Source organism: Hippopotamus amphibius, chromosome 3, assembly GCF_030028045.1.
Source record: "Hippopotamus amphibius kiboko isolate mHipAmp2 chromosome 3, mHipAmp2.hap2, whole genome shotgun sequence".
NCBI lineage: Eukaryota > Metazoa > Chordata > Mammalia > Artiodactyla > Hippopotamidae > Hippopotamus > Hippopotamus amphibius.
The window spans coordinates 115642359-115661558 of record NC_080188.1 but is presented as its reverse complement, the minus strand read 5'-3'; the positions used below and the strand labels follow the sequence as shown (position 1 = coordinate 115661558).

The 19200-nt window shown below is 53.3% G+C and overlaps 1 protein-coding gene across 1 annotated transcript; it reads right to left on the bottom strand.

Annotated features, from left to right (window-relative positions):
- Positions 1-249: 249 nt before the first annotated feature.
- MS4A15 (membrane spanning 4-domains A15) lies at positions 250-14414 on the bottom strand. Its single transcript, XM_057729848.1, has 7 exons — positions 14392-14414; positions 8669-8921; positions 5734-5856; positions 3895-3951; positions 1775-1867; positions 1306-1419; positions 250-366 (listed from the first exon to the last, which is right to left on the bottom strand). Exons 2-7 carry the CDS (start codon positions 8891-8893, stop codon positions 250-252), a joined length of 729 nt encoding a protein of 242 aa, XP_057585831.1. The 5' UTR covers positions 8894-8921; positions 14392-14414.
- Between the last annotated feature and the right edge of the window lie 4786 nt (positions 14415-19200).

The following is a 19200-nucleotide window of genomic DNA, read 5'->3' as shown; positions in this document are numbered from 1 at the left end:
TGCTGGTGGCCCAGGGGGCAGAGGGACACACACCCTTAACATCAATTAGCTTTTTAAGGAAATGAACCACTGCGGGAAATGTGTGGGACAGACATCCCCAGGGACTCCACTCGGTGCCCCAATATGTGAAGACTGGGGCCGAGGGCTGCCCCCACACTAACGAGGTGGGGGTGGGGAGAAGCTGGGCTCCCTCCTGGTGGCTGGGGTCGGAGGTGGGGGAGGCGGGACTCCAACCCCCAGAGTGACCATCTACTCGGACGACTCCTTGGGCATATATGCCACGTTATCATAGGCGGGGGGCGGAGAGGCTGCGGGGCTGGGGATGCTGAAGTCTGTGCTGAAGGCGTTTGGCAGGAAAATCACAGGCTGCAAAGAATAAGAAAACAAACCCAGGCAATCCTAGGGGCTCGGGCGCCTTTATGGAACTGTTGCAATAGTGCCCTCTTGTGGGTGTTCTGAGAACAGCGCCCTCGTAGTGAATACTGCAAGTCTGAATTGGGCCAGCTCATTTAAGTTCAACTAATATTCCCCAAAATACTTACTGGGGCCAACTGTGACCCGGGCGTTGGGGGTGCAGCCGTGAACAAAACAGACAGAAGTCTCACTTCTCTAGGAACTACGGTTCTGGGGTTCTTTGTCTCTGGCCAGCCCTGCACTGGTTCAAGGCTTGGATGCCATAGCGCCCGCTTTCTAGCGGCCTCCCTGCCTCCAGCCCCGCCTCTCCGTCCCGCCACCCTCCTGCATTGGACAAACCCTCTAGATTGATTCCCCTGAGCCCCACTCTACTCACCCTCCCCTCTGGGCGTACACTCCTCCGCTCAGACTTTCAACAGCCTCACACCCGTTTTGCACAAATCCACCTCCCGAGCGGCACCCCCACACTACGGCCCGCATTTTCCCGCGGAGGCTGACTTTGCTCCAACTGGTTCCCTCCTCCATCCCCTCTCTGTCTGCACCGTCCTCCAGTTTAGGGGTTAACAAAGGTCAATTCCCACCCGAGGCATGCTGCCTTCTCGGATGCCCAAGTCTCCCTCATGGCCTTGAACTTCTGGAGGGTCCCCACTCTGGAGGGTCCCCACTCATCCTTGGACAGCGCTCGCCCTCACCGCCGGCGCCTGCCTTCCAAGCCTCTGCGTCCAGGCGCATAGAGCAGCGGGTTCCTTGGTGCTGGCGTCTCCCCTGTGGCCAGGAGGAGAACAGTCCCACCTTCCCGCTGAAGCTCCTCTGGGTGCCCGGATGCATGAGCGGGGAGCTCACTGCAGTGCAGTGGCCCAGGGTGGGGGTCGGAGGGGGTGAGGCACTCACCGCGTGGGCTTGGCCGCGGGTGGCTTGGCACCCAAAGTGGGTGGCAATGACTGCGATGAAGAACTCCAGGATGGTGAAGATGGTAAGCACGGCCAGATAGCCCCTCCCCACATCCTGGGGACGAAAACCCACAGTCAAGGCAAGCCGAGAATTCTAGAATAGAGGAGAAAAGGGGCCCAGAGCGAGCGCGGATAACGTGCCCGAAGTCACCGAGACAGCCGATGTCGCAGCCGGAGCCCGTCCTGTGCCCTCCCCTGCACTCCAGGCTGCCTCTCCGTTCCCCCCACGCGCATCCCTGGGGTAGGGTCCTGGGGTCCATGCACTCATGGGGTCTCTTGGGATTGGCAGGCCCCGGCAAGGCCCAGAGCCCTGGGCCTCCTGGTGTTGCAGACTCTCCCCCCCCCCCCCCCGGATGTGACTGTATCCTTCTCCAAGTTTTCCCACTCCTGGGGGGCGTCAGACAACCTACCCAGTGAGTGACACCAAAATCCATGAGCAGAATGGCCGTCCCAGCAAAGGCCGCCATGGCGCTGAGAATGTTGGTCCCCAGGCTGCTCCTCACCTGCGGGGGGCAGAGACAGAGGGAAAGGAGAGGAGGGAGCAGGAGATGGGACAAGAGGCGACAGCTCTTTCCCTCTCCCCATTCCCCAACGCCGGCCTCCCACACCAGGCCTCCCGCCACCAGGGGGCAATGTCCTCACGCTCATGCGGATGCCTGTCTTCTTGACCTTCTTTCCTCCTATTCTTCCCCCCACCCCCCTTAAGCTGCTGGCAAAGGGGCCCGACCACCTCCCTGGTTCGCAGAGAGAGGCTCCTCACCCACCCGAAACTGTGCCGCTCCCCGCCCCCCGCCCCAGGCCGAGGACCCTGCAGATGCAGCTGCCCCAGGGGCAGGGCTCGGGGGGAGGCCCTCTGCTGCGGACACGGAGGTTGGGAGAGGTGTTGGGGTCAGTTCCACGTGGTGCCAGGCAGAGGCCGGCAGCGCAAGGCACTGCAGACCCTGGCGGGGCACCAGGCACGGGAGAGGCAGGTGCCTTGAGCCTGAGGTCCGTGGGCCAGGGCCTCACTGGGAGACCCAGGGCTTCGGGACACGTGGATCTCTGGGTGGTCATCAGGCCACCCCTCAAGGGTCATCCTCCCCATGTTGCCAGAACTCGCTACTCTTTTGACCAGCAGCTGAAGACTTCTGACCCTAAGGCGGGGACCACTCATGGGTCGGTTGGGGACTGCAGGACCCGCTCAGGCTCAAAGATTCCGACTCCTTTTTTTTTTTTTTTTTTTTTTTTTTGATGACAGCGAGGAGGTCATTGAGACTAGAGCAGCCTCACAGGAAACCAATTAATTGATTAATTACCCAGCAAACTTCCATTGAGCACCAGCGGCCTGCCTGGAACTGTCCAAGGTGCTGTGAGCACTTGGGGCAGAGTAAGTCAGCTCTCCACAACCCCCCACCCCCCACCCCCCAGGGGCTTTACAGCCTGGGGGAACGTGGGTTTGATCCTGAGGGTCCCCTGTGTCCAGTCCTGTCCTGCTGTAATCCATTCTCCACCCAGCAGCTCTCAGGAGTGTAAATAGGGCAACCATCTCCCTGCTTCAACCCGCAGTGTCCTCCCACTGCCCTTAAACTCCAGACTCTGTCTCCATCCCCAGAATCATCTCCTGCCTCTCCCTCTCAGCTCAGCTCCTCCCACTCTGCCGCCTATTTGCTGTAATCCTGCGTCCTGGCCCTTTCTCTGATGCTCAGGCTCTTCCCCTTCTCATTCTCCAGCCTGGGATGCTGGTCCCCAGGCTCTTCTGTGGCTGCCACCCTCTGAACAATGAGCTCAGTGACACTGCTCAGGGACTGCAGACCGTCAGAGCTGAGCAGAAACACTCACATTATCCCGGTGCTTTGTTCAGCACTTTTCACTCTCTGTAACTACCTTATTTGTTAGTCTGTTTTTTGGGTGTCTTACCAGACACCAGAATGTAAGCTCCATGAGGGCAGGGACTTGACTCTGGTGTGATGCTTGACACTCTCCTGTCCAAAGCCTTCATCACCCCCCCACCCCAGCCCCGCACCCCTCTTCCCCACTGCTGCTTCCTTGCTGGCGCCTGCAGAAGGCATGGACCCCTCCACGATGTAGACCGAGCCCATCTCTCCATCTAATTTATTTCCACTTTTCTTCCCAAGCCTTTGCTCTGGTCAAATGGAACTACACGTGGTTTCCATAGGAACCCTGCCCATGGCCCCTCCTTGCACCCACATGCTTTTCCTTCGGTATTTCTCAATAGTACCTGCCACCAAAGCTCAGCTTCAGGAGGGCTTTTTGCCTCATCCCTTTCTCTGGAAGGCCATGAGCACTTCCTCTGCGAACCCTCACTTACTGCCTTGTAGTGTATTTTGACAGTGCATCTTGGTTCCTCCTCTCCCGTAGCTAGGGCAGGCTCTGTGTCTGGCTGTCTGCATGTTGTCCAGTGCCTGGCCCCAAGCAGGCCCCCAGGAAAGGCTTGTTGAAGGAGCTGGATGAGTGAGTGTCTTTGGAGGTAGAGTGGAGTGGAGCCTGGCTGTGGCCCCACCCTCACCCCGGGTCCCCTGTTCAGACTTACCAGGCAGCTGGTGTGGTTCTTCTCGGCTGCCACTGAGAGGGACCCCGAGATGATGAACTGTGTGGGAAAGCAGGGACCCCAGTGAGGCTTCAGCTGGGATACTGGGCAGGGCACACCATGCCTGGTGCCGTTGAGGCTGTGGGTATCATGAAGAGGCCAACAGCCTCCTGGCCAGGTACTTGGGAATCTCTCTGTGAGGGTGTCACCTGATTACTAGGGGCCATTGTCCGGGAACTAGGGCCGTAGCTTGCAAGGTGAATGTTTTCATTGACATCATATCATCAGAGCCTTGCAGGGAAGGCATTGTTCCTTCAAACATTCACTCATCAAACATTCCTGAGCAGCAGGGATGTGCCAAGATTGTAGCAGAGTTGAGTGAGACAGACAAGATCCCTGCCCTCATGGGGCTTCTATTCTAACTGGGGGAGACAGACACTTAGCAAATAAACAATCAAGAAGTATGGTGGTAGTGACAGGAGCTGTAAGGAATCACTGGGGGCTACTTGAGGTGGGGTGGTCAGGGAAGACCTCTCTAAGCAGAGATGCAAATGAGAGGATACAGGGCTTGTGATGATTTGGGCTAGGTGGGGAGTGGCAGGGGCTGGTTTGGAGGCTGCCCTCCAGGGATGGCTCCCAATGAACCCCACATCAGGGTGCCCATGTCCTTGACACTTGCCTCCAACAATGACCCTGGGCTGGTCTTGAGACTGGCTTAGATGAGAGATGCAGCCGAATGATGCTAGACCAGTTCTGGGCCTAATGCTTAGAAGACACAGCAGCTGCCGTGTTTGCACTCAGCTGCCATGCTGGGGACAGACCACGGGGACAGACCACCTGGAGAGGCCAGTGGGAGGTTGGGGAGGGGTGGGGGAGGCCCTGGGATTACACAGAGACAGAGAGGACCAGGAGGGAGCAACACAGCTGACCAGGTGGGGTGGACCGGGGTGGTGGCAGCGGAGGTGGGGAGACATGGACAGTTTCAGGCTCTGCTTGGGAAGGTGAGCTGAAAGGACCTGCAGGTGGGGTGGACGTGGAATGGGAAGAGAAGGGTCTGGGATGACTTGGCATATTTTAGCTCTGGCAGCTGGATGCATGCTGCAGAATCAAGGCTGGTAATTGGTTCCCACGTGTAGTAGCACTTGATTCCCTCAAACTATGGGGTAGGTGGGGCCAGAATGATGGATCGAGTTTTAGATGGGGAAGCTAAGGCTGAGATGCAGTGACTTGCCTAGGGGACCCGTGATAACACACGGTGGGTCTGGGATTCAGACCACTTGGCCTGACCCCAAACCCTGTTCTCCCTGGGGGTGCTGGGAGGCTCAGGTGCAGACAGGGACCTTGTAAATGCGAAAGTGCTTTCTTCGTGCTGGGTATTATAACCGTGCCCTCCCCTGATTCTCCAGCAGGGGTGGGTGGCCTGGGCATTTGTCAGAGGAGCAGGCTCAGGGTCTTCAGAGTCGGTCAGACTCCCAGGGGACAGAGCTCGTGGTGGGCTGGGGCCCAGGAGAGGAGCTGATGGGTTTCTGCAGCCCAGGGTTTGGATTCGGGTTGGAGCTTGGGATCCAGGTAACAAGGTGGTTAATGCCCTCATCCCCTGCCATCATCCCCTTCATCCCATCCTTTATGGGAGCCTGCTCCACGCTAGGCTCTTTGCTGGGAACTTTTCATACATAAGAGTGGGGTCTGGGTCAGATTATGATTAGGGTTTGCAGTCTGGAGTTAGATTTAGGCTTAGACCCCCAACTAGCGCTGGCTGTGCCCAGAAGGATGTGGTGGGGGGTGGGCGCAGGGGGGAGAAATGAGCCTGGGTACAGCCCCCCAGATGCCCCCAGCACTCACGCAGGCTCCTCCCCAGAAGGGGACGCCGCCTTCGATGAAGAGCATCCCCACGTGGCCGCGGCGGACCATGAGCAGCACGCTGCCGAAGCCCAGGTGGATGAGGCCGATGAGGATCTGGACCGTCTGTGGGGAGCGGGCGGCGGCTCAGCCTGGCGGGCGGGGGCGGGCTCCACACCGCCCCCTGCCGGCCGCGGAGGAGAGCGTGGCGGGGCCCTGCGCTACCGCAGCGAACCGTTGGCGACTTGGAAGTAAACTCAGATTCCGTTCTTTTAAGGAGACGTCATTATGACAACCGTAAAAGGCAGTTTAAAGAAGGAAAGCCAGTTCCCCACAGTCTTCGGGACCCACCCTTCTGTTACCATGTCTCCGCGGGTTTGCTTTTTGCTCTGGCCCATGGGTCTCGAGCATCCTCTGTGTTGCTACCTAGTTTTCTTAGCCGTCCTTTCAATGGCATAACATTCCCTGCACTGAATGCCTCACCTTTTCTTTCCTCACCCCCCTGCAGCCTGCACAGATATCGCCTTGGGTATCTTCCTCCTATGAGTGTCTGTTGTTGGTCATCCCAGGCATGTGCTGGAGCTGCCTCCCACCTGCTGGAATCTGGACTTGGGTTTTACCCATCAATCAATCAATCAATTAACTAATTAAAAGGGACGGTTTACTAGAGCCCCACGGATCCATTCTCAGAAGTGGGATGGTTTTCCCAAGGCTGGTAACGTGTGAGCTTCTTGTTCGTGCTGCCACACTTCTTTCCAAATATTTTTGGTAACAATTAAATTCTGGAACTGAGTGGAAAGGGACTCTGGACCCCCCTGATTTCAACCTCTGCCTAATCCAGGAGCCCTTTCCCGCTCCTGGCTTATACACAGACTCCCTCAGTGAGAAGGTTCTCACTACCTCTCAAACCATGGTGGTCCATTTATGCACAGTTCTGACTGTGGAATCATATTCTTGGGGTGATGTGGAATATATATGTCTTTCTAACATGAGTGCCAAGAATTTGTACATTTAATGGTATGACCCCTTGAATATTCTCTTTCCTTCTCTCCTCAGCTGCATGTCTTCCATCTTCTCAGATTCCTTATGGGGCATCATGTCCCAGCTGCCAACGCTGCTCTCCTACTCAGTGGGTCCTTCCCCTGCTACTAGACCATCACTGCTACTCCAATGACTCCTCATAAGATAACAGCTGCCACTTACTGAACACCTGTCTACACTAAGCAATGTGCTGACTGTTTTACAGACATCTCTTTTAACCCTAATATGATGAGGTAGGTATCCTAAAATTATCTTAATTTTGGCGATGAGGAAACCGAGGTTCAGAGGTATTCAGTAACTTCTTTGAGGTCTCTTAGCTATGACGTGGCAGGCCAGCTAACTCTAAAGCCAGTGTTCTCCCTGTGTGACCCTCCTTAAGTCCTATCTGTAGTTTCCACTTTTTGTGTTCTTCAGCAATTTGCATTTGTCTCACGAAAGGCCTTTGGAGGTCATTGTTTCCCAGAGTCTGCTCTGAGGTTTCAGGCCTCCAGCAATAGATACTCCATCTTTGTCCATTGTCTCTAGTCCCTTCCTGCAGCAATGGGCTTGCTGCAGACTTTAGTGTATAATCTGAAGTTCCAGCACGTTCAAGCTCAAGTTGTTGAGTGCTCGAAGTAGTGGGGTTGGAAGTAGAACTTTACAGTCAGGCCATCCTAGGGTACAGAATGACACTTACCAGATGTGCCGCCTTGGGCCAGTGACTTAGCATTGACCAGCCACAGCTCCCTAATCTGTTCAATGGGAACTCTGATCCCTGTCTCACAAGTGGTGATGATACTCTAAGGAGACAATGTGTGCAAATTCCTTGGCCAAGTGCATGCACACACCTCTCAGGGGCCCTCAGTAAGTGAGGGTTGATATCATTGTCCTCATCACCACCACCACCATCACCACCACCATCATCACCACCACCACCACCATCACCACCACCATCACCGTCACCACCACCATCACCACCACCACCACCATCACCACCACCACCATCATCACCACCATCACCACCACCACCACCACCATCACCACCACCACCACCACCACCACCACCACCATCATCACCACCACTACCATCATCACCACCACTACCATCATCACCACCACCATCACCACAACCACCACCACCACTGTCACCACCACCACTGTCACCACCACCATCATCACCACCACCATCATCATCATTGCTTAAGCTATGTTTTCATCTTCCACTTGGACAAACTGAGGCCAAGGGACAAACTGAAAACACTATATGTATATATCTATGAATATGTCTATCTCTCTGCCTATCTATCTATCTATCTATCTATCATCTACTGTCTAATATTTGATTCCCTCCCAGAGATCAACAACTCAAGGACATCTGAGATTGGAAAATACCTTAGAGGCAACTTGGACTGTCAGCCCTGCAGGAGTCAGGAGCTGGCCCTGGGTCAAATTAACTTCATCTCATCTCCCTCCTTTCTCTGCTCATTACATTCTAGCCATGTCTACCTTCTATTCTGTCTTTGAACAAGCCACCTCAGGGCCTTTGCACTTGCTATTTCCTCTACCTTTTGAGCCCCTGTCCCCAGATCTCACTTGGCTGGCTTCAGCCCAGCATCTAGATTTTTAGCTTCACCGTCATCTCCCCAGAGAGACCTCTCTGTCCACCTTCGCTAGTGTTGTCCCTCCCCCATGGTCATCTTTGACATCACTGTCCTATTTGGAGTTATCTTGGTCATTTGCTCACTGGTTTACTCCTTGTGAGCTCCGCAGGAGAAGGGTCCTCATCTGCCCAGTGCACGGCTGCATCCTCAAGTCCACACTAAATATCTGTCGACTGCCTGCCCTCTCTCCAAGGTGCATGAATGCTCCCTCCCTGCCCAGCACCTATGCCTTGGGTGGTCAGAGAGGCTGTTCTTACCCCTAACGCCTTGGGCTCTCCCGTTAGGAATGTCTCCATGGGCCGCAGGTCCGGCGGCTGGGGGGCCCGTGGAGTCTGCGCCCCCAGCGGTGGCTCCTCGAACTGCATGATCCCGGGAGGCTGGCACAAGGAGGTGGGCAGAACGGCTGGGGGCGGGCGGAGGCCGCTGGCATTGCCAGGTGGCATGACGACAAACACCCCATTGCTGGCGGGAGCTGCGGACATCGTGGTCAGAGAGCCTGGGAGGCAAAGGCTCCGGAAATAATGGTGTTAACGGTGATGGTTACACATCTGCATGAGAGAGTTTCAGTTTATGAACAACCTGCCTACCTACCCCTGCTCACTTCAGCTCCTGCAGATGGCACCCGAATCTCTGCTCAATGAGGAAGGGAAGCTTCACTCAGAGAAGTGAGGGGATGTCAGAGGTCAAGGTGAGGCAAGGCCAAGACTTGAATTCAGCCTTCCTGACCCTGGAAGCCACATTCTTCATCTCTGCTATTAGTACATGGAAAGAACCTTTAGGAGGAGCATGTATTTAAACTGCCTCCTTTCCCCAGAGAGGGCAAGTGACTTGCTCAAGAACACACAGCTAGTGTGAAAGAGGGCTGAGCCTCTCTTCAGCCAGGAAAGGAGCTCACCCATTGTTTCTGGTCCCTCAGCCCAGAGCTAATGCTTGTGTAAATAATCCCCCAGGGTGATTTCCTGCTGTGGGAGCGTTTCTCGTTGGCCACTTAAGCAATCACCATTAATGTAGCTGAGGCATGCATGGATTATGGAAACTTTATGTGTGGCTGGCCTGAGCAAACACTTTGGGGAAAACCACCCAACTGTGAGGAAATGAGTTTACTAGGAGACAGAAGAGGGATGAGTCTGCCAGATTATACAATGAGATGAAAAGCAGGCATCCTTCTCATTGGCATTAATTGGTTCTGCACACAGATCTGCAGATAGAAGCCGGGGTTTGAATCCTGGCTCCTCTAGTTACCATGAGACATGGGGCAAGGTGGCCACCTTCCCCCGCTTCAGTTTCCTTACCTGTAAAATGGGATAATAACACTGGGCATGATCTCATAGGGTTTGGTGTGAATTGGAATAACACACGACCCTGAGAAAAGCCATCCTTTACAGTGTGACCGTGACTAGGGGTCAGGCCCAGAGTCCATGCCCTCAAGGAGCCTCGAGTCTGGTGGGAGGGGCAAGATAATTTTGTAATTCAGCCCAGCAGACGAGGATCGAGCATTTACCAAGCACAAAGCTCAAGGCTGGGAGCAGGAAGATGAATTAACACGGGATGTCCTGTTCTCAGACTCTTGCAATGTAGAGCAGGGCTCTGCTAGGACAGAGGGGCGGGTGGAGGCGGGAACTGATTCCACCCAATTGTGAACTCAGCGATGTCTTCAGGGAGGGCATGGACTGGAAACAGGGGTCCTCTGCTCTCACCTCCCCACCCCCCTACATTCCTTCCCTTTTCTCTTTCTCTTATCTTTTTTTCCTTCCCCATCCATTGACCATTTACACCCTTGCCAGACGTGTTTGGGAAGAGTAGACAGTTGCTGAGCATATTGTGAAAGAGTCCCTGGTCTGACAGTCCAAGCACACTGGATGAGAGTGAGACACTGGGACACAGAGGGTTTGGGGGACCCCTCACCCCCCCGCCCCGTGGGTCCTCCTTCTTGAGGTGTGAATAATGAACATTTAAGTCCTCATCTCACTCTAAGGGAGGGAAAGCATGGGTTGTTAGTTCTGCTTAGAGATGAGGAAATGGAGGTTCAGAGATGGTGAGGGTGTCTCCCATGGTCACACAGCAGCTCAGTATTGAAGAATTGGGATAGGTCCGGACTCCCGTCTCCCAGCAGAAGGAGTGCTGACTTGATGGGAGGCATCCATTCCTGGGTTCGAATCCTGCCTTTGTCAGAGTGAGGGGACCAACCTTGTAATCGACTCTTTGGAGTAATTGTCCTAACTTGCTCAGGGTCCACAGATCAGTGAATTATCAACAAATGGGGCCTGAAAAATCCTGCTGGCTTTCTACTTCCTCAAGTATGTTCATTTAAAGAAGTCACACACACTCTCATCATCACCTAGAAAGGATATTGAGCACCAGAGAGGGAGGAAAAACATAATTTTAGGATTAAAGGACAAAACCTTTAAGTGGGACAAATTTAACTTGGTGCTGCTTTGCCTGAAGAGTTGTCATTTCCCCAGAGACAGGTGAAAACTGTGCCCAGGACCTGTGGTCGTTTGTGGCACACTCTCTGGGGTCCTGACAACCAGTGTCACAGCTGGCCTCCGGACCCTTCCTGGGCTCTCCGAGGGGCCGGAGCGACCTCAGGAGGAAGTGTGAGTGTAATTAACAACCTCTCTCCTGGGTTGGTGGTGAGAAACTTGCTAAAACTGAGGCCTCACCCCACCTTAGAAGAAGAGAAAACACCTACAAAAATAGGCTCTCAGCTGATGTCGCGGGTTAAGTGGCAATGAAAGTGTCACGTAGCTCCTGAGACTTGAAATCCCCTCTCTCTACTCATCCCCCTGAAGCTGCCACCAGCACCTCTGCACCCTCAGGCCAGGGACCACCCCTCTGTCACATTCCAGAGGCCAGCTGGCCCATGCCCCCAGCTATGCGCCCCCCAGAAAGAGACTCTTCCTTGCTAATGAATCAGCCAGCTCACCCTAAACCCTAATGCATGTGTGCCAGGGACAGGCAGGTGGAATAGAGGGAAAGTCACGGTCCCCTGACTCCAGGAGTTTACCAGGTACCTGCCAGAGGAATGGCTGCCTGGGACAGAGACACGTGAAACAACTAGACATCAACAAGGCATGATATCAACAGCTGCATGAGCTGTGGCAGTACTGGCCCCTCACCTGCACAGCCTTCTGCATTTTGCAGAGTCCTCATCTATATTGGAACCATGGACCCTTACAACAGCCCCATGAGGTTGGTGTTATTCAGCCCATTTTGCAGACCACTAAACTGAGGGGCAGAAATTACAATGTGGTTGAGTGGCTCAGGCCATGGGCTTTGAAATTGGACATAATTGTCAGAGATGTTAGAATAAAAGTTTCAGCTGAGTCCAGATACTGCAGTGAGCTGTGCCACAGATGACGTGGTGGGACTTGCCAAAAGCAGGTGGCCATGAGCTTACTAGGTGACTTTGACACCTTCCCCCATACGGCTGGGAGTGGAGACTGAGAGTGTATTTTGGAACAGAACATTTGGAATGATCTGAGTTTAAATTCCGGGGAGGGGGTTTCCTCCCTGCTCACCTTGAGACAAGAGGGAGGGGTTGGCTTTAAGGAGACTTGAAGAAATTGATACGCATCTCTGCAATTTGGACCTCCTGCCAGATTCTGACTTGAGGGAGGAGTTGTTGGGGGAGGTACACAGGAGGGAGGCCCCCAGGGATGGGGGGGCACCTCCACAGACCCTGTAAAACACCTCTGCAGAGAACTTGGCTCAAACACCGCCAGCCTCTGGGAGTCAGTTTGCAAGAGCAGCTTGCAAAGCTTGCAAGGTTTCCCTGTCCCCTTCATCTCCTCCTTCCCATCATCGGCCCTGGAGAAACTGCACTTACTAGCTGGGGAGGAGGAGGGAAAACTGGTGGGAAAGTGAGGAGAGGCCCCCCAGGTCCTCTTCTTACCTGCCATGTGCTGGGTCGAGGACCCAAGTGCCCTAAGTCACGTTGTGACGTAACAGGAGATTGGACCCTCCGGTGGCCAAATCACGGCTGTTTGCCTCCCCTGAGAGCAGCCAGAGGAGTGTAGGGACTGCCCCAGTTTCACTGCACATAGTTGCTGCGAGTTTTAAAAGAGATGGTGCTTGTCGTGTGCCCAGCACAGTACCTGGCATGCAGGGGCAATCAATGCTTTTAGCCTCTATTGCTGGTAACATCCCTATGAAGTAGGTACTATTACCATTTTGCTGATGAAGAAACTGAGCTCAGAGACCTTAAGTGAGGTGTATAGTCTCCATCCAGTGACTTATTCTTGTGAGCCTCAGTTTCCCAATATGTAAAATGGGTCCCTAAAATCCCTTCCAGTGTTCTAGCCCAGCTCCTATAGAACCTGGGGTGAGGTGAACTGTGCTCTCCCTGGGCGCTTCTCTCCAGGATCCTCCTGGCCTGGCAGAGACACAGTGGCTCAGCACACTCCATCCAGGAGAGTGGGCTCATTACCTGTCGCTTTGAAGATGAGCAAGGTGACCTGCCCAGGGTCACATGATTGGATTAAGGGATGGAGCTGGGACGCAAACCTGGGTCCTCTCACTCCACCCCTTGCTCTTTCCCAACTCCCCACAGCCTCTCTGATCTGTTGGAACACAGGGACTGCACCAGGTGACCCTGGGGAGCCCTAGGACGCTGACTCCAGTGGCTTCCCTCCCCTGACCGAGGCCTCCTGGTCCTGCACTGACTCATGGACCCACTGCCTTTGGCTGGGCTCATTCCTGCCACAGGCCACCCCTTAGCTGCCTGGACTTGTCTTGTGAGCATCTCTGGGCATCAGCTTTATTCACGAGGTGCCAAAAGCAGCTTCGTTCATTCACAGTTGGAGCAGCTGGGGAGGTGTTGCCAGCCGGAGGAGAGAGGCTCTCGGATGAAAGGCAAAGAGCACATCTGGAGTGGGGAGGCTGCACATATAGGAGGGGGCAGCTTTGCTGAGTGGTTGAGATCTTAGGCCCCGGTGTTAACCTGGGAAGAGTCCACCCTACCACTCTGCCAGCTCAATCAGCTGCAGGACCTCAGGCAAGCTGCTTAACGGCCCTGGGTCTCAGTTTCCCCATCTGTCAAGTGGATGGCTGTGATGCAAGATGCTCTAGGCTTCCGAGGATGCCCCATCTACTGCCCCCCCCATGCCTCCTGGCTCCACCACTTTGTCAATGGGCAGGAATCTGCCCCTTCTATCTAAGTCTGACCCTGTGGCATTGGGCTGGCAGGAGGCTATCTGGGGTCCCCCAACCCCAGCCCATTCAGGATGGGTTAGACCTGCCCCGCTGTACGGTAACGATGCCATAAGGTGCACATACATGTTGGAGGAGGACAGCCCTCCCCCGCCTCCACACCCACTGCCTGGCACTTCTGTAGGGTTCCACTCTGTTCTGCTGGCCACCCACCACTGAGGGCCTGGCTGGGGGACAGCCCCTCACCCTCACTGGGCCTGTTCCCTCATCCATAATAGAGGGGTGAGAATATTTGCCCCAAAGCCCCTTTCCAGCTCAGAATCTGTCCGGTCCTTCTCTTTCCCTTGGAGAAGGGAAAGGGCAGGGCACCTGCATCTGGGTTGGAATCACCTTTCTGCTACACCTGGGTGAGGGTGGGGGACGGAGGATGGGGGGGAGGTGACAGGAAGATTCCATTTCCCTGGGAGGATGGTTAGGGTCCCAGGGTCGCTGGGGGATACCTGAGTCTTCTCAGTGACTGGCTTTGAGGAGAGAAGACATATGCCCCTCGTTTAGCCCCGTCACCTGGCTATGGGGCCCCTGGATCCTGAGCTGGGGGAGGGGGGTCCCCGGTCAGAGGGAGGCCAGGAAATCAGAGGCCTAGGAGCTGTCCTGCCCCCTTAGTGCTGGTGGGGGGAGGTGGGGAGACCCAGGGTCACCACCTTCTCTGCCCAGTGATCTCATCCTCTCTCCTTGCCCGGGGCTGACATGCCCCTGCCCCATGTCCCCTGTCACGCCCCAGGGACTGGATGGCCTGGCCACTGCTCCTGGAAGGGCAAGGGGTACTCACCAGGCTGCCACCGCCGCTGTGCCCGCCGCCACCGCTCGCTCCCTGCTGCCTCTGCTCTCCTGCGGCCCCCCCGAGTTCACACATATTCCCGTGAAAATCTTGCTGTTCGTGTGGGGCTTGGAAATCCTCTGCTTGTGAGATGCTGCCTCTGGGAAGTTCTCAAGTCCCTCCCAGTTCTGAGGCCTCACCCATCCGGCCTGACCTACCGAGGGGTCGCATGAAGCTGCTGCTGGGAACACTGGTCTTCTGGGACCAGGGCCGTGAGAGCATCAGCTCCTTTCCTCAATGTACAGAGAGGAAACCGAGGCCCAGATAAGCGACTGGCCTGCGGGGTTCCACTGTGAGTGTCAGAACTGGGAGGTGGTCCCCTTTGGGGTCCCCATGGACCTCCACCCTCCTGCTGCTGAGGACGGGAAGCTCTGAGCATCACCTGAAGTCTACCTGACTTTTGTCCACCTGAACTTGTCTGACATCAGATTAGAGGGACCGGGTAGTCAGTCCCCTGCTTTCCAGTGGCAGAAGGCAGAGTGTGTGATTGTAGGTGTGAGTGGGTGCAGATGTGAGTGTGAGAACATGTGTGTAAGCATGCGGATATGTATGTGAAGGCATGTCAGTGAGGGAACATGTGTGTGAGTGTAGGTGAGCATGTGAAAGCATTGAGTGTATGCATGTAAGTGTGTGCGCGTGTGAATATTTGTGGTCATGCATGAGTGTAGGTATGTGAGTATGCAAGCATGTGAGCACGTGTGTGTATGTGACTGTGGTGTATGTATGTGGGGGTGTGAATGTGTGTGAGGGTATTTGAGTGTGCCAGAGTGTGTGAGTGCGGGTGTGTATGCCCACAGAGTGGTATTCCAGTGGCGTGGGCACAGAGAATTTGTGCATCAGTTTCTGGATTCAAATTCTTGTCCAAATAGCCCCTGTGGCACCTGGGCACAGTTGGGAAGATGGCTCAGGACCTGTGGGCTCGAGATGGCATGGGGATGGTCTGGAAGGGCAAGGCCTGGTCTAGCTCTCAGCTCAACCAGAAAGATTGGCAGCCGATTGCAAAAATGGCCCTGATTCTCCATCCTTGCATGTAGCCACACCTCTTGCAGCTACAGCAGGGGTCTAGTTTCCCAAACCCATGGATCTGGGCTGCCTTGGTCTTTCCTTTGCCAGCAACATGCGGCAGGAGTGGTCGGTGCCAGTTCTGACCTGAGGCCTCAGGAGGCCTCACCTGCTTCCGTTCTCTCTTGGAAACAGGCACCTGCCATGCAGCGTGTCTGGGCCAGCCTGCTGGAGGATGAGACACACAGAGCAGAGCCAAGCCAGCCCAGCTGTGCCTGATGAGGCCCCAGAGGTGTGAGAGAGCACGGCCAAGGTCAGCAGGGCCACTGGCTGACCCGGAGCTGAACACAAACGCATGGGTGAGCCCAGATCAGATCAGGAGACCTGCCCAGCCAACCCATGGACTCATGAGCAAAAGTCAATGCTTCTGGAGGAGGGCCACTGAGGTTCTGTGGTTGGATGTCATGTGGTCCTCCTGTGGTGATGGCAGAATGAAGCAATCCACTCCCCTGTGGTGGCCTTTTCCTCTCTCCCATCAGCAACCCTGTAGGCCAGGGACCAAAGAAGCTGTGCTGACCTTTTAACAACTGGGAGCAGCAGGAAAAATGGAACCATCCAGACTCTAAGCCCATCACTAAGCCTCACCCATTCCTTTCCCATAGCTGATGACCTATCTCCCTTCATGATTTGGTTGCGGCGGGCAGCCACCCTCTCTAGCTGAGGGATTCCTTGTTTTTCCTTTTGGGAATGCTTGATTCTTTCCTGTCATTTACCATTTTCTGAATAACAGGAGTGCCCTAACAGCCTCCACAGGTGATCAAAGATATTTTTTTAGTATCCATGTGAGGGCTTGTGTTTCAAGCCATCACATGCATTATTGTTATTATTCTTGATGTTCCAATTTTTCCCTTTTAAGCCAGTGAGAACCCCATCAAATTGGCTCCTGTGTCCTACTGAGATGACCTCTGTGGTCACTGACAGTTTCTTTTCTATGGCACAGGTCCCTAGACTTAGTCTATTCTCCAAGGAATCTTGGCTCTTTTAGTAGGAAATGATATTTAGAGACTATAATCTGGGCTTTGGGGTGCTTATGAAATTGAGTTGTTTTTGTTTCTTGTGGGTTTTTCAGTAGAGTTAAGAAACAACTCTAGAGTACTAGGAAAAAACACATGAAAGAGAAAAATAAAACATGCTTGCATATTTCTAATTCAAAATGTGTTTAATTTTAGAAGACAGTTTCCTTAAGTTTTCCCAGTTTTCAATCCCATGTTTTGGGTATACCATTCTATGCAATTTTATCCTATGTAGGTTTTTATCACCACCACCACCACCACAATCAGGGTACAGAACTGTCCCATCACCAAAGAGAAACTCCCTCACATTTTCCCTTAATAGTCATAGCATCCTCCCAACTCTAATCCCTGACAACCTGTTCTCTCTCTCTGTAATTTTGTCACTTCAACAATGTCATATAAATGGACTCATACAGTAAGTAGCCCATTGGCACTGGCTTTTTCACTCATAGTCATGCCCTTGGGATCCAAGTTGTTGTGTGTATTGGTAGCTTGTTCCTTTTTACTGTTGAGAAGTATTCCATTGTATGGATGTAGCACAGTTTGCTTTTCCAGCATTCATCCAGTGAAGGACATTTGCCTTGTTTCCAGTTTTTGGTTATTACAAATAAAGCTGCTATGAACATTTGTGTATAGGCCTTTGTGTGAAAATAAGTTTTACTTTCTCCAGGACAAATATCCAGGAGGAAGACTGCCAATCATCTGGTAAATATTTATTTAACTTTATAATAATCTACCAAAATGTTTTCCAGACTGGCCATGCCTTCCCATCAACAATGCATGAGATTTCCAGTTGCTCTGCCTCCTTGTCAGCACTTGGTATTATCAGTATCTTTTATTTTAGCCATTTTAATAGATGTACAGTGGTGAGTCAGCACAGCTTTTTTAAAAAAATTAATTAATTAATTTTTGGCTGTGTTGGGTCTTCATTGCTGCATGTGGCCTTTTCTCTAGTTGCAGCAAGTGGGGGCTACTCTTTGTTGTGGTGTGCAGGCTTCTCATTATGGCAGTTTCTCTTGTTGCAGAGCACAGGCTGTAGGCATGTGGGCTTCAGTAGTTGTGGCTCGCGGGCTCTAGAGCACAGTCTCAATAGTTGTGGTGCACGGCTTAGTTGCTTCATGACATGTGGGATCTTCGCGGACCAGGGCTCAAACCCGTGTCCCCTGCATTGGCAGGCAGATTCTTAACCACTGCACCACAAGGGAAGCCCAAGTTATCACAGCTTAATGACTAATGATGCTGAACAACTTTTCACATGCTTATTTGCAATCCTAACTCTTCTTTGTTAAACTGTCTGGTCAAGTCTCCTGTCCACTTTGTAATTGGATTGTTTGTTTTCTTACTGTCTAGTTTAGGGAATTCTTTATATTTTCTGGAAACAAGTCCTATGTCAGACATGTGGTTTGCGGTCGCACAGCATCAGGAGCTCTGGCTCTGGAGCCCAAGGCTTGATTTTGTACTTGGTTCCAATGATGTTGTTATGCTGGGACTCTGGGTAAGTTATTCTCTGTGCCTCACTTTCCTCATTTAAAAATTATGTTTTGAGGATTCAACAAGAAGACAGCTATAAAGCATTGCTGTAGTGTAAAGTTCCTGGCTGAATGGTGAACTCCAAGAAGGCAGGAGCTGTGTTGGTTCTGTTCCATTTTGTCCCCTGGGCTAAAGCTGTGCTAGGCGACAGTGGCACCATGCACTGATTATTGTAATCTTGAAATCTTTTTGTTCTGATTGTCCTGAGCCTGGTGAGATCCCAGACCTGTCTGTCCTGTGCTTAGATCTGTCACCTGGGCCCCCTCATCTCCTCATGATCCAGCAACTAAAGGCTCAGAACCTTGTGCCTCCAGAACCCTGCTCCAGCACTGGGACATTTATCCATCCAGACTGCTTGGTGCTGTTGATGTATTGGTTGTTAAATACTTAGATTTTCACCCCTGGGCACACTCTGAGCATCTGGTACAGTGCTTGGCACAGAGCAGGTACTCCATGTATTTTTGTTGCCTATGTGAACAGATGGCGGCATCTACATGCTGCCCAGCTCATGGACGTGTGTCCCTCCCCTCCTTCACGGTCCTGGCTATGCTCTGAATCAGGGTGGCATACCAGTGGCTGCTGGCATGCAGGTCTTGAGTAAGGATGACGAAGAAGGTGGGCAGCCTTGAGCCCAGCGCTTTGGATCCCGGCCTCCAGGTCTTCCTCCTGAGAGGACTGAGAATAGATGTCCCCCCACAGATTTCTCTCCTATACCCTCCTTGGCCCCAAGCATGTGGACTGCTCCCCAGCCAGCAGTGCCTTATATTTCCCCACCTATGGGGTAGACGAGGGAACTGGAGTCTTTAGAGAAAAAAAGGAAGCATGATGAGCCAGTGTGGTAGACAGAGTGCTGGACTGTAGGTTAGGAGGCTGGAAATCCTGTTTTGTGTCCACTGCTTCGTAACTGTGGCTCAGAGAAAAGCTTCTCTCTCTGGGTCTCCGTTTCCTCATCTGTAAAATGGGCTTCAAGTATCTACTTGTATTATTGTTTATCATTTAGTAAATACCTATGCTCAGTGAAATATAGCTGCTGCATACGTGTTAGTTGCCCACCCTCTGACCCTCCCAGCCCCCCGGCTCTTATAACAGAATGGCCTCTGGAACCACACTTTAAGGGCTATATAGTGGTCACAGGGCCCTCGGATGATCAGTGACA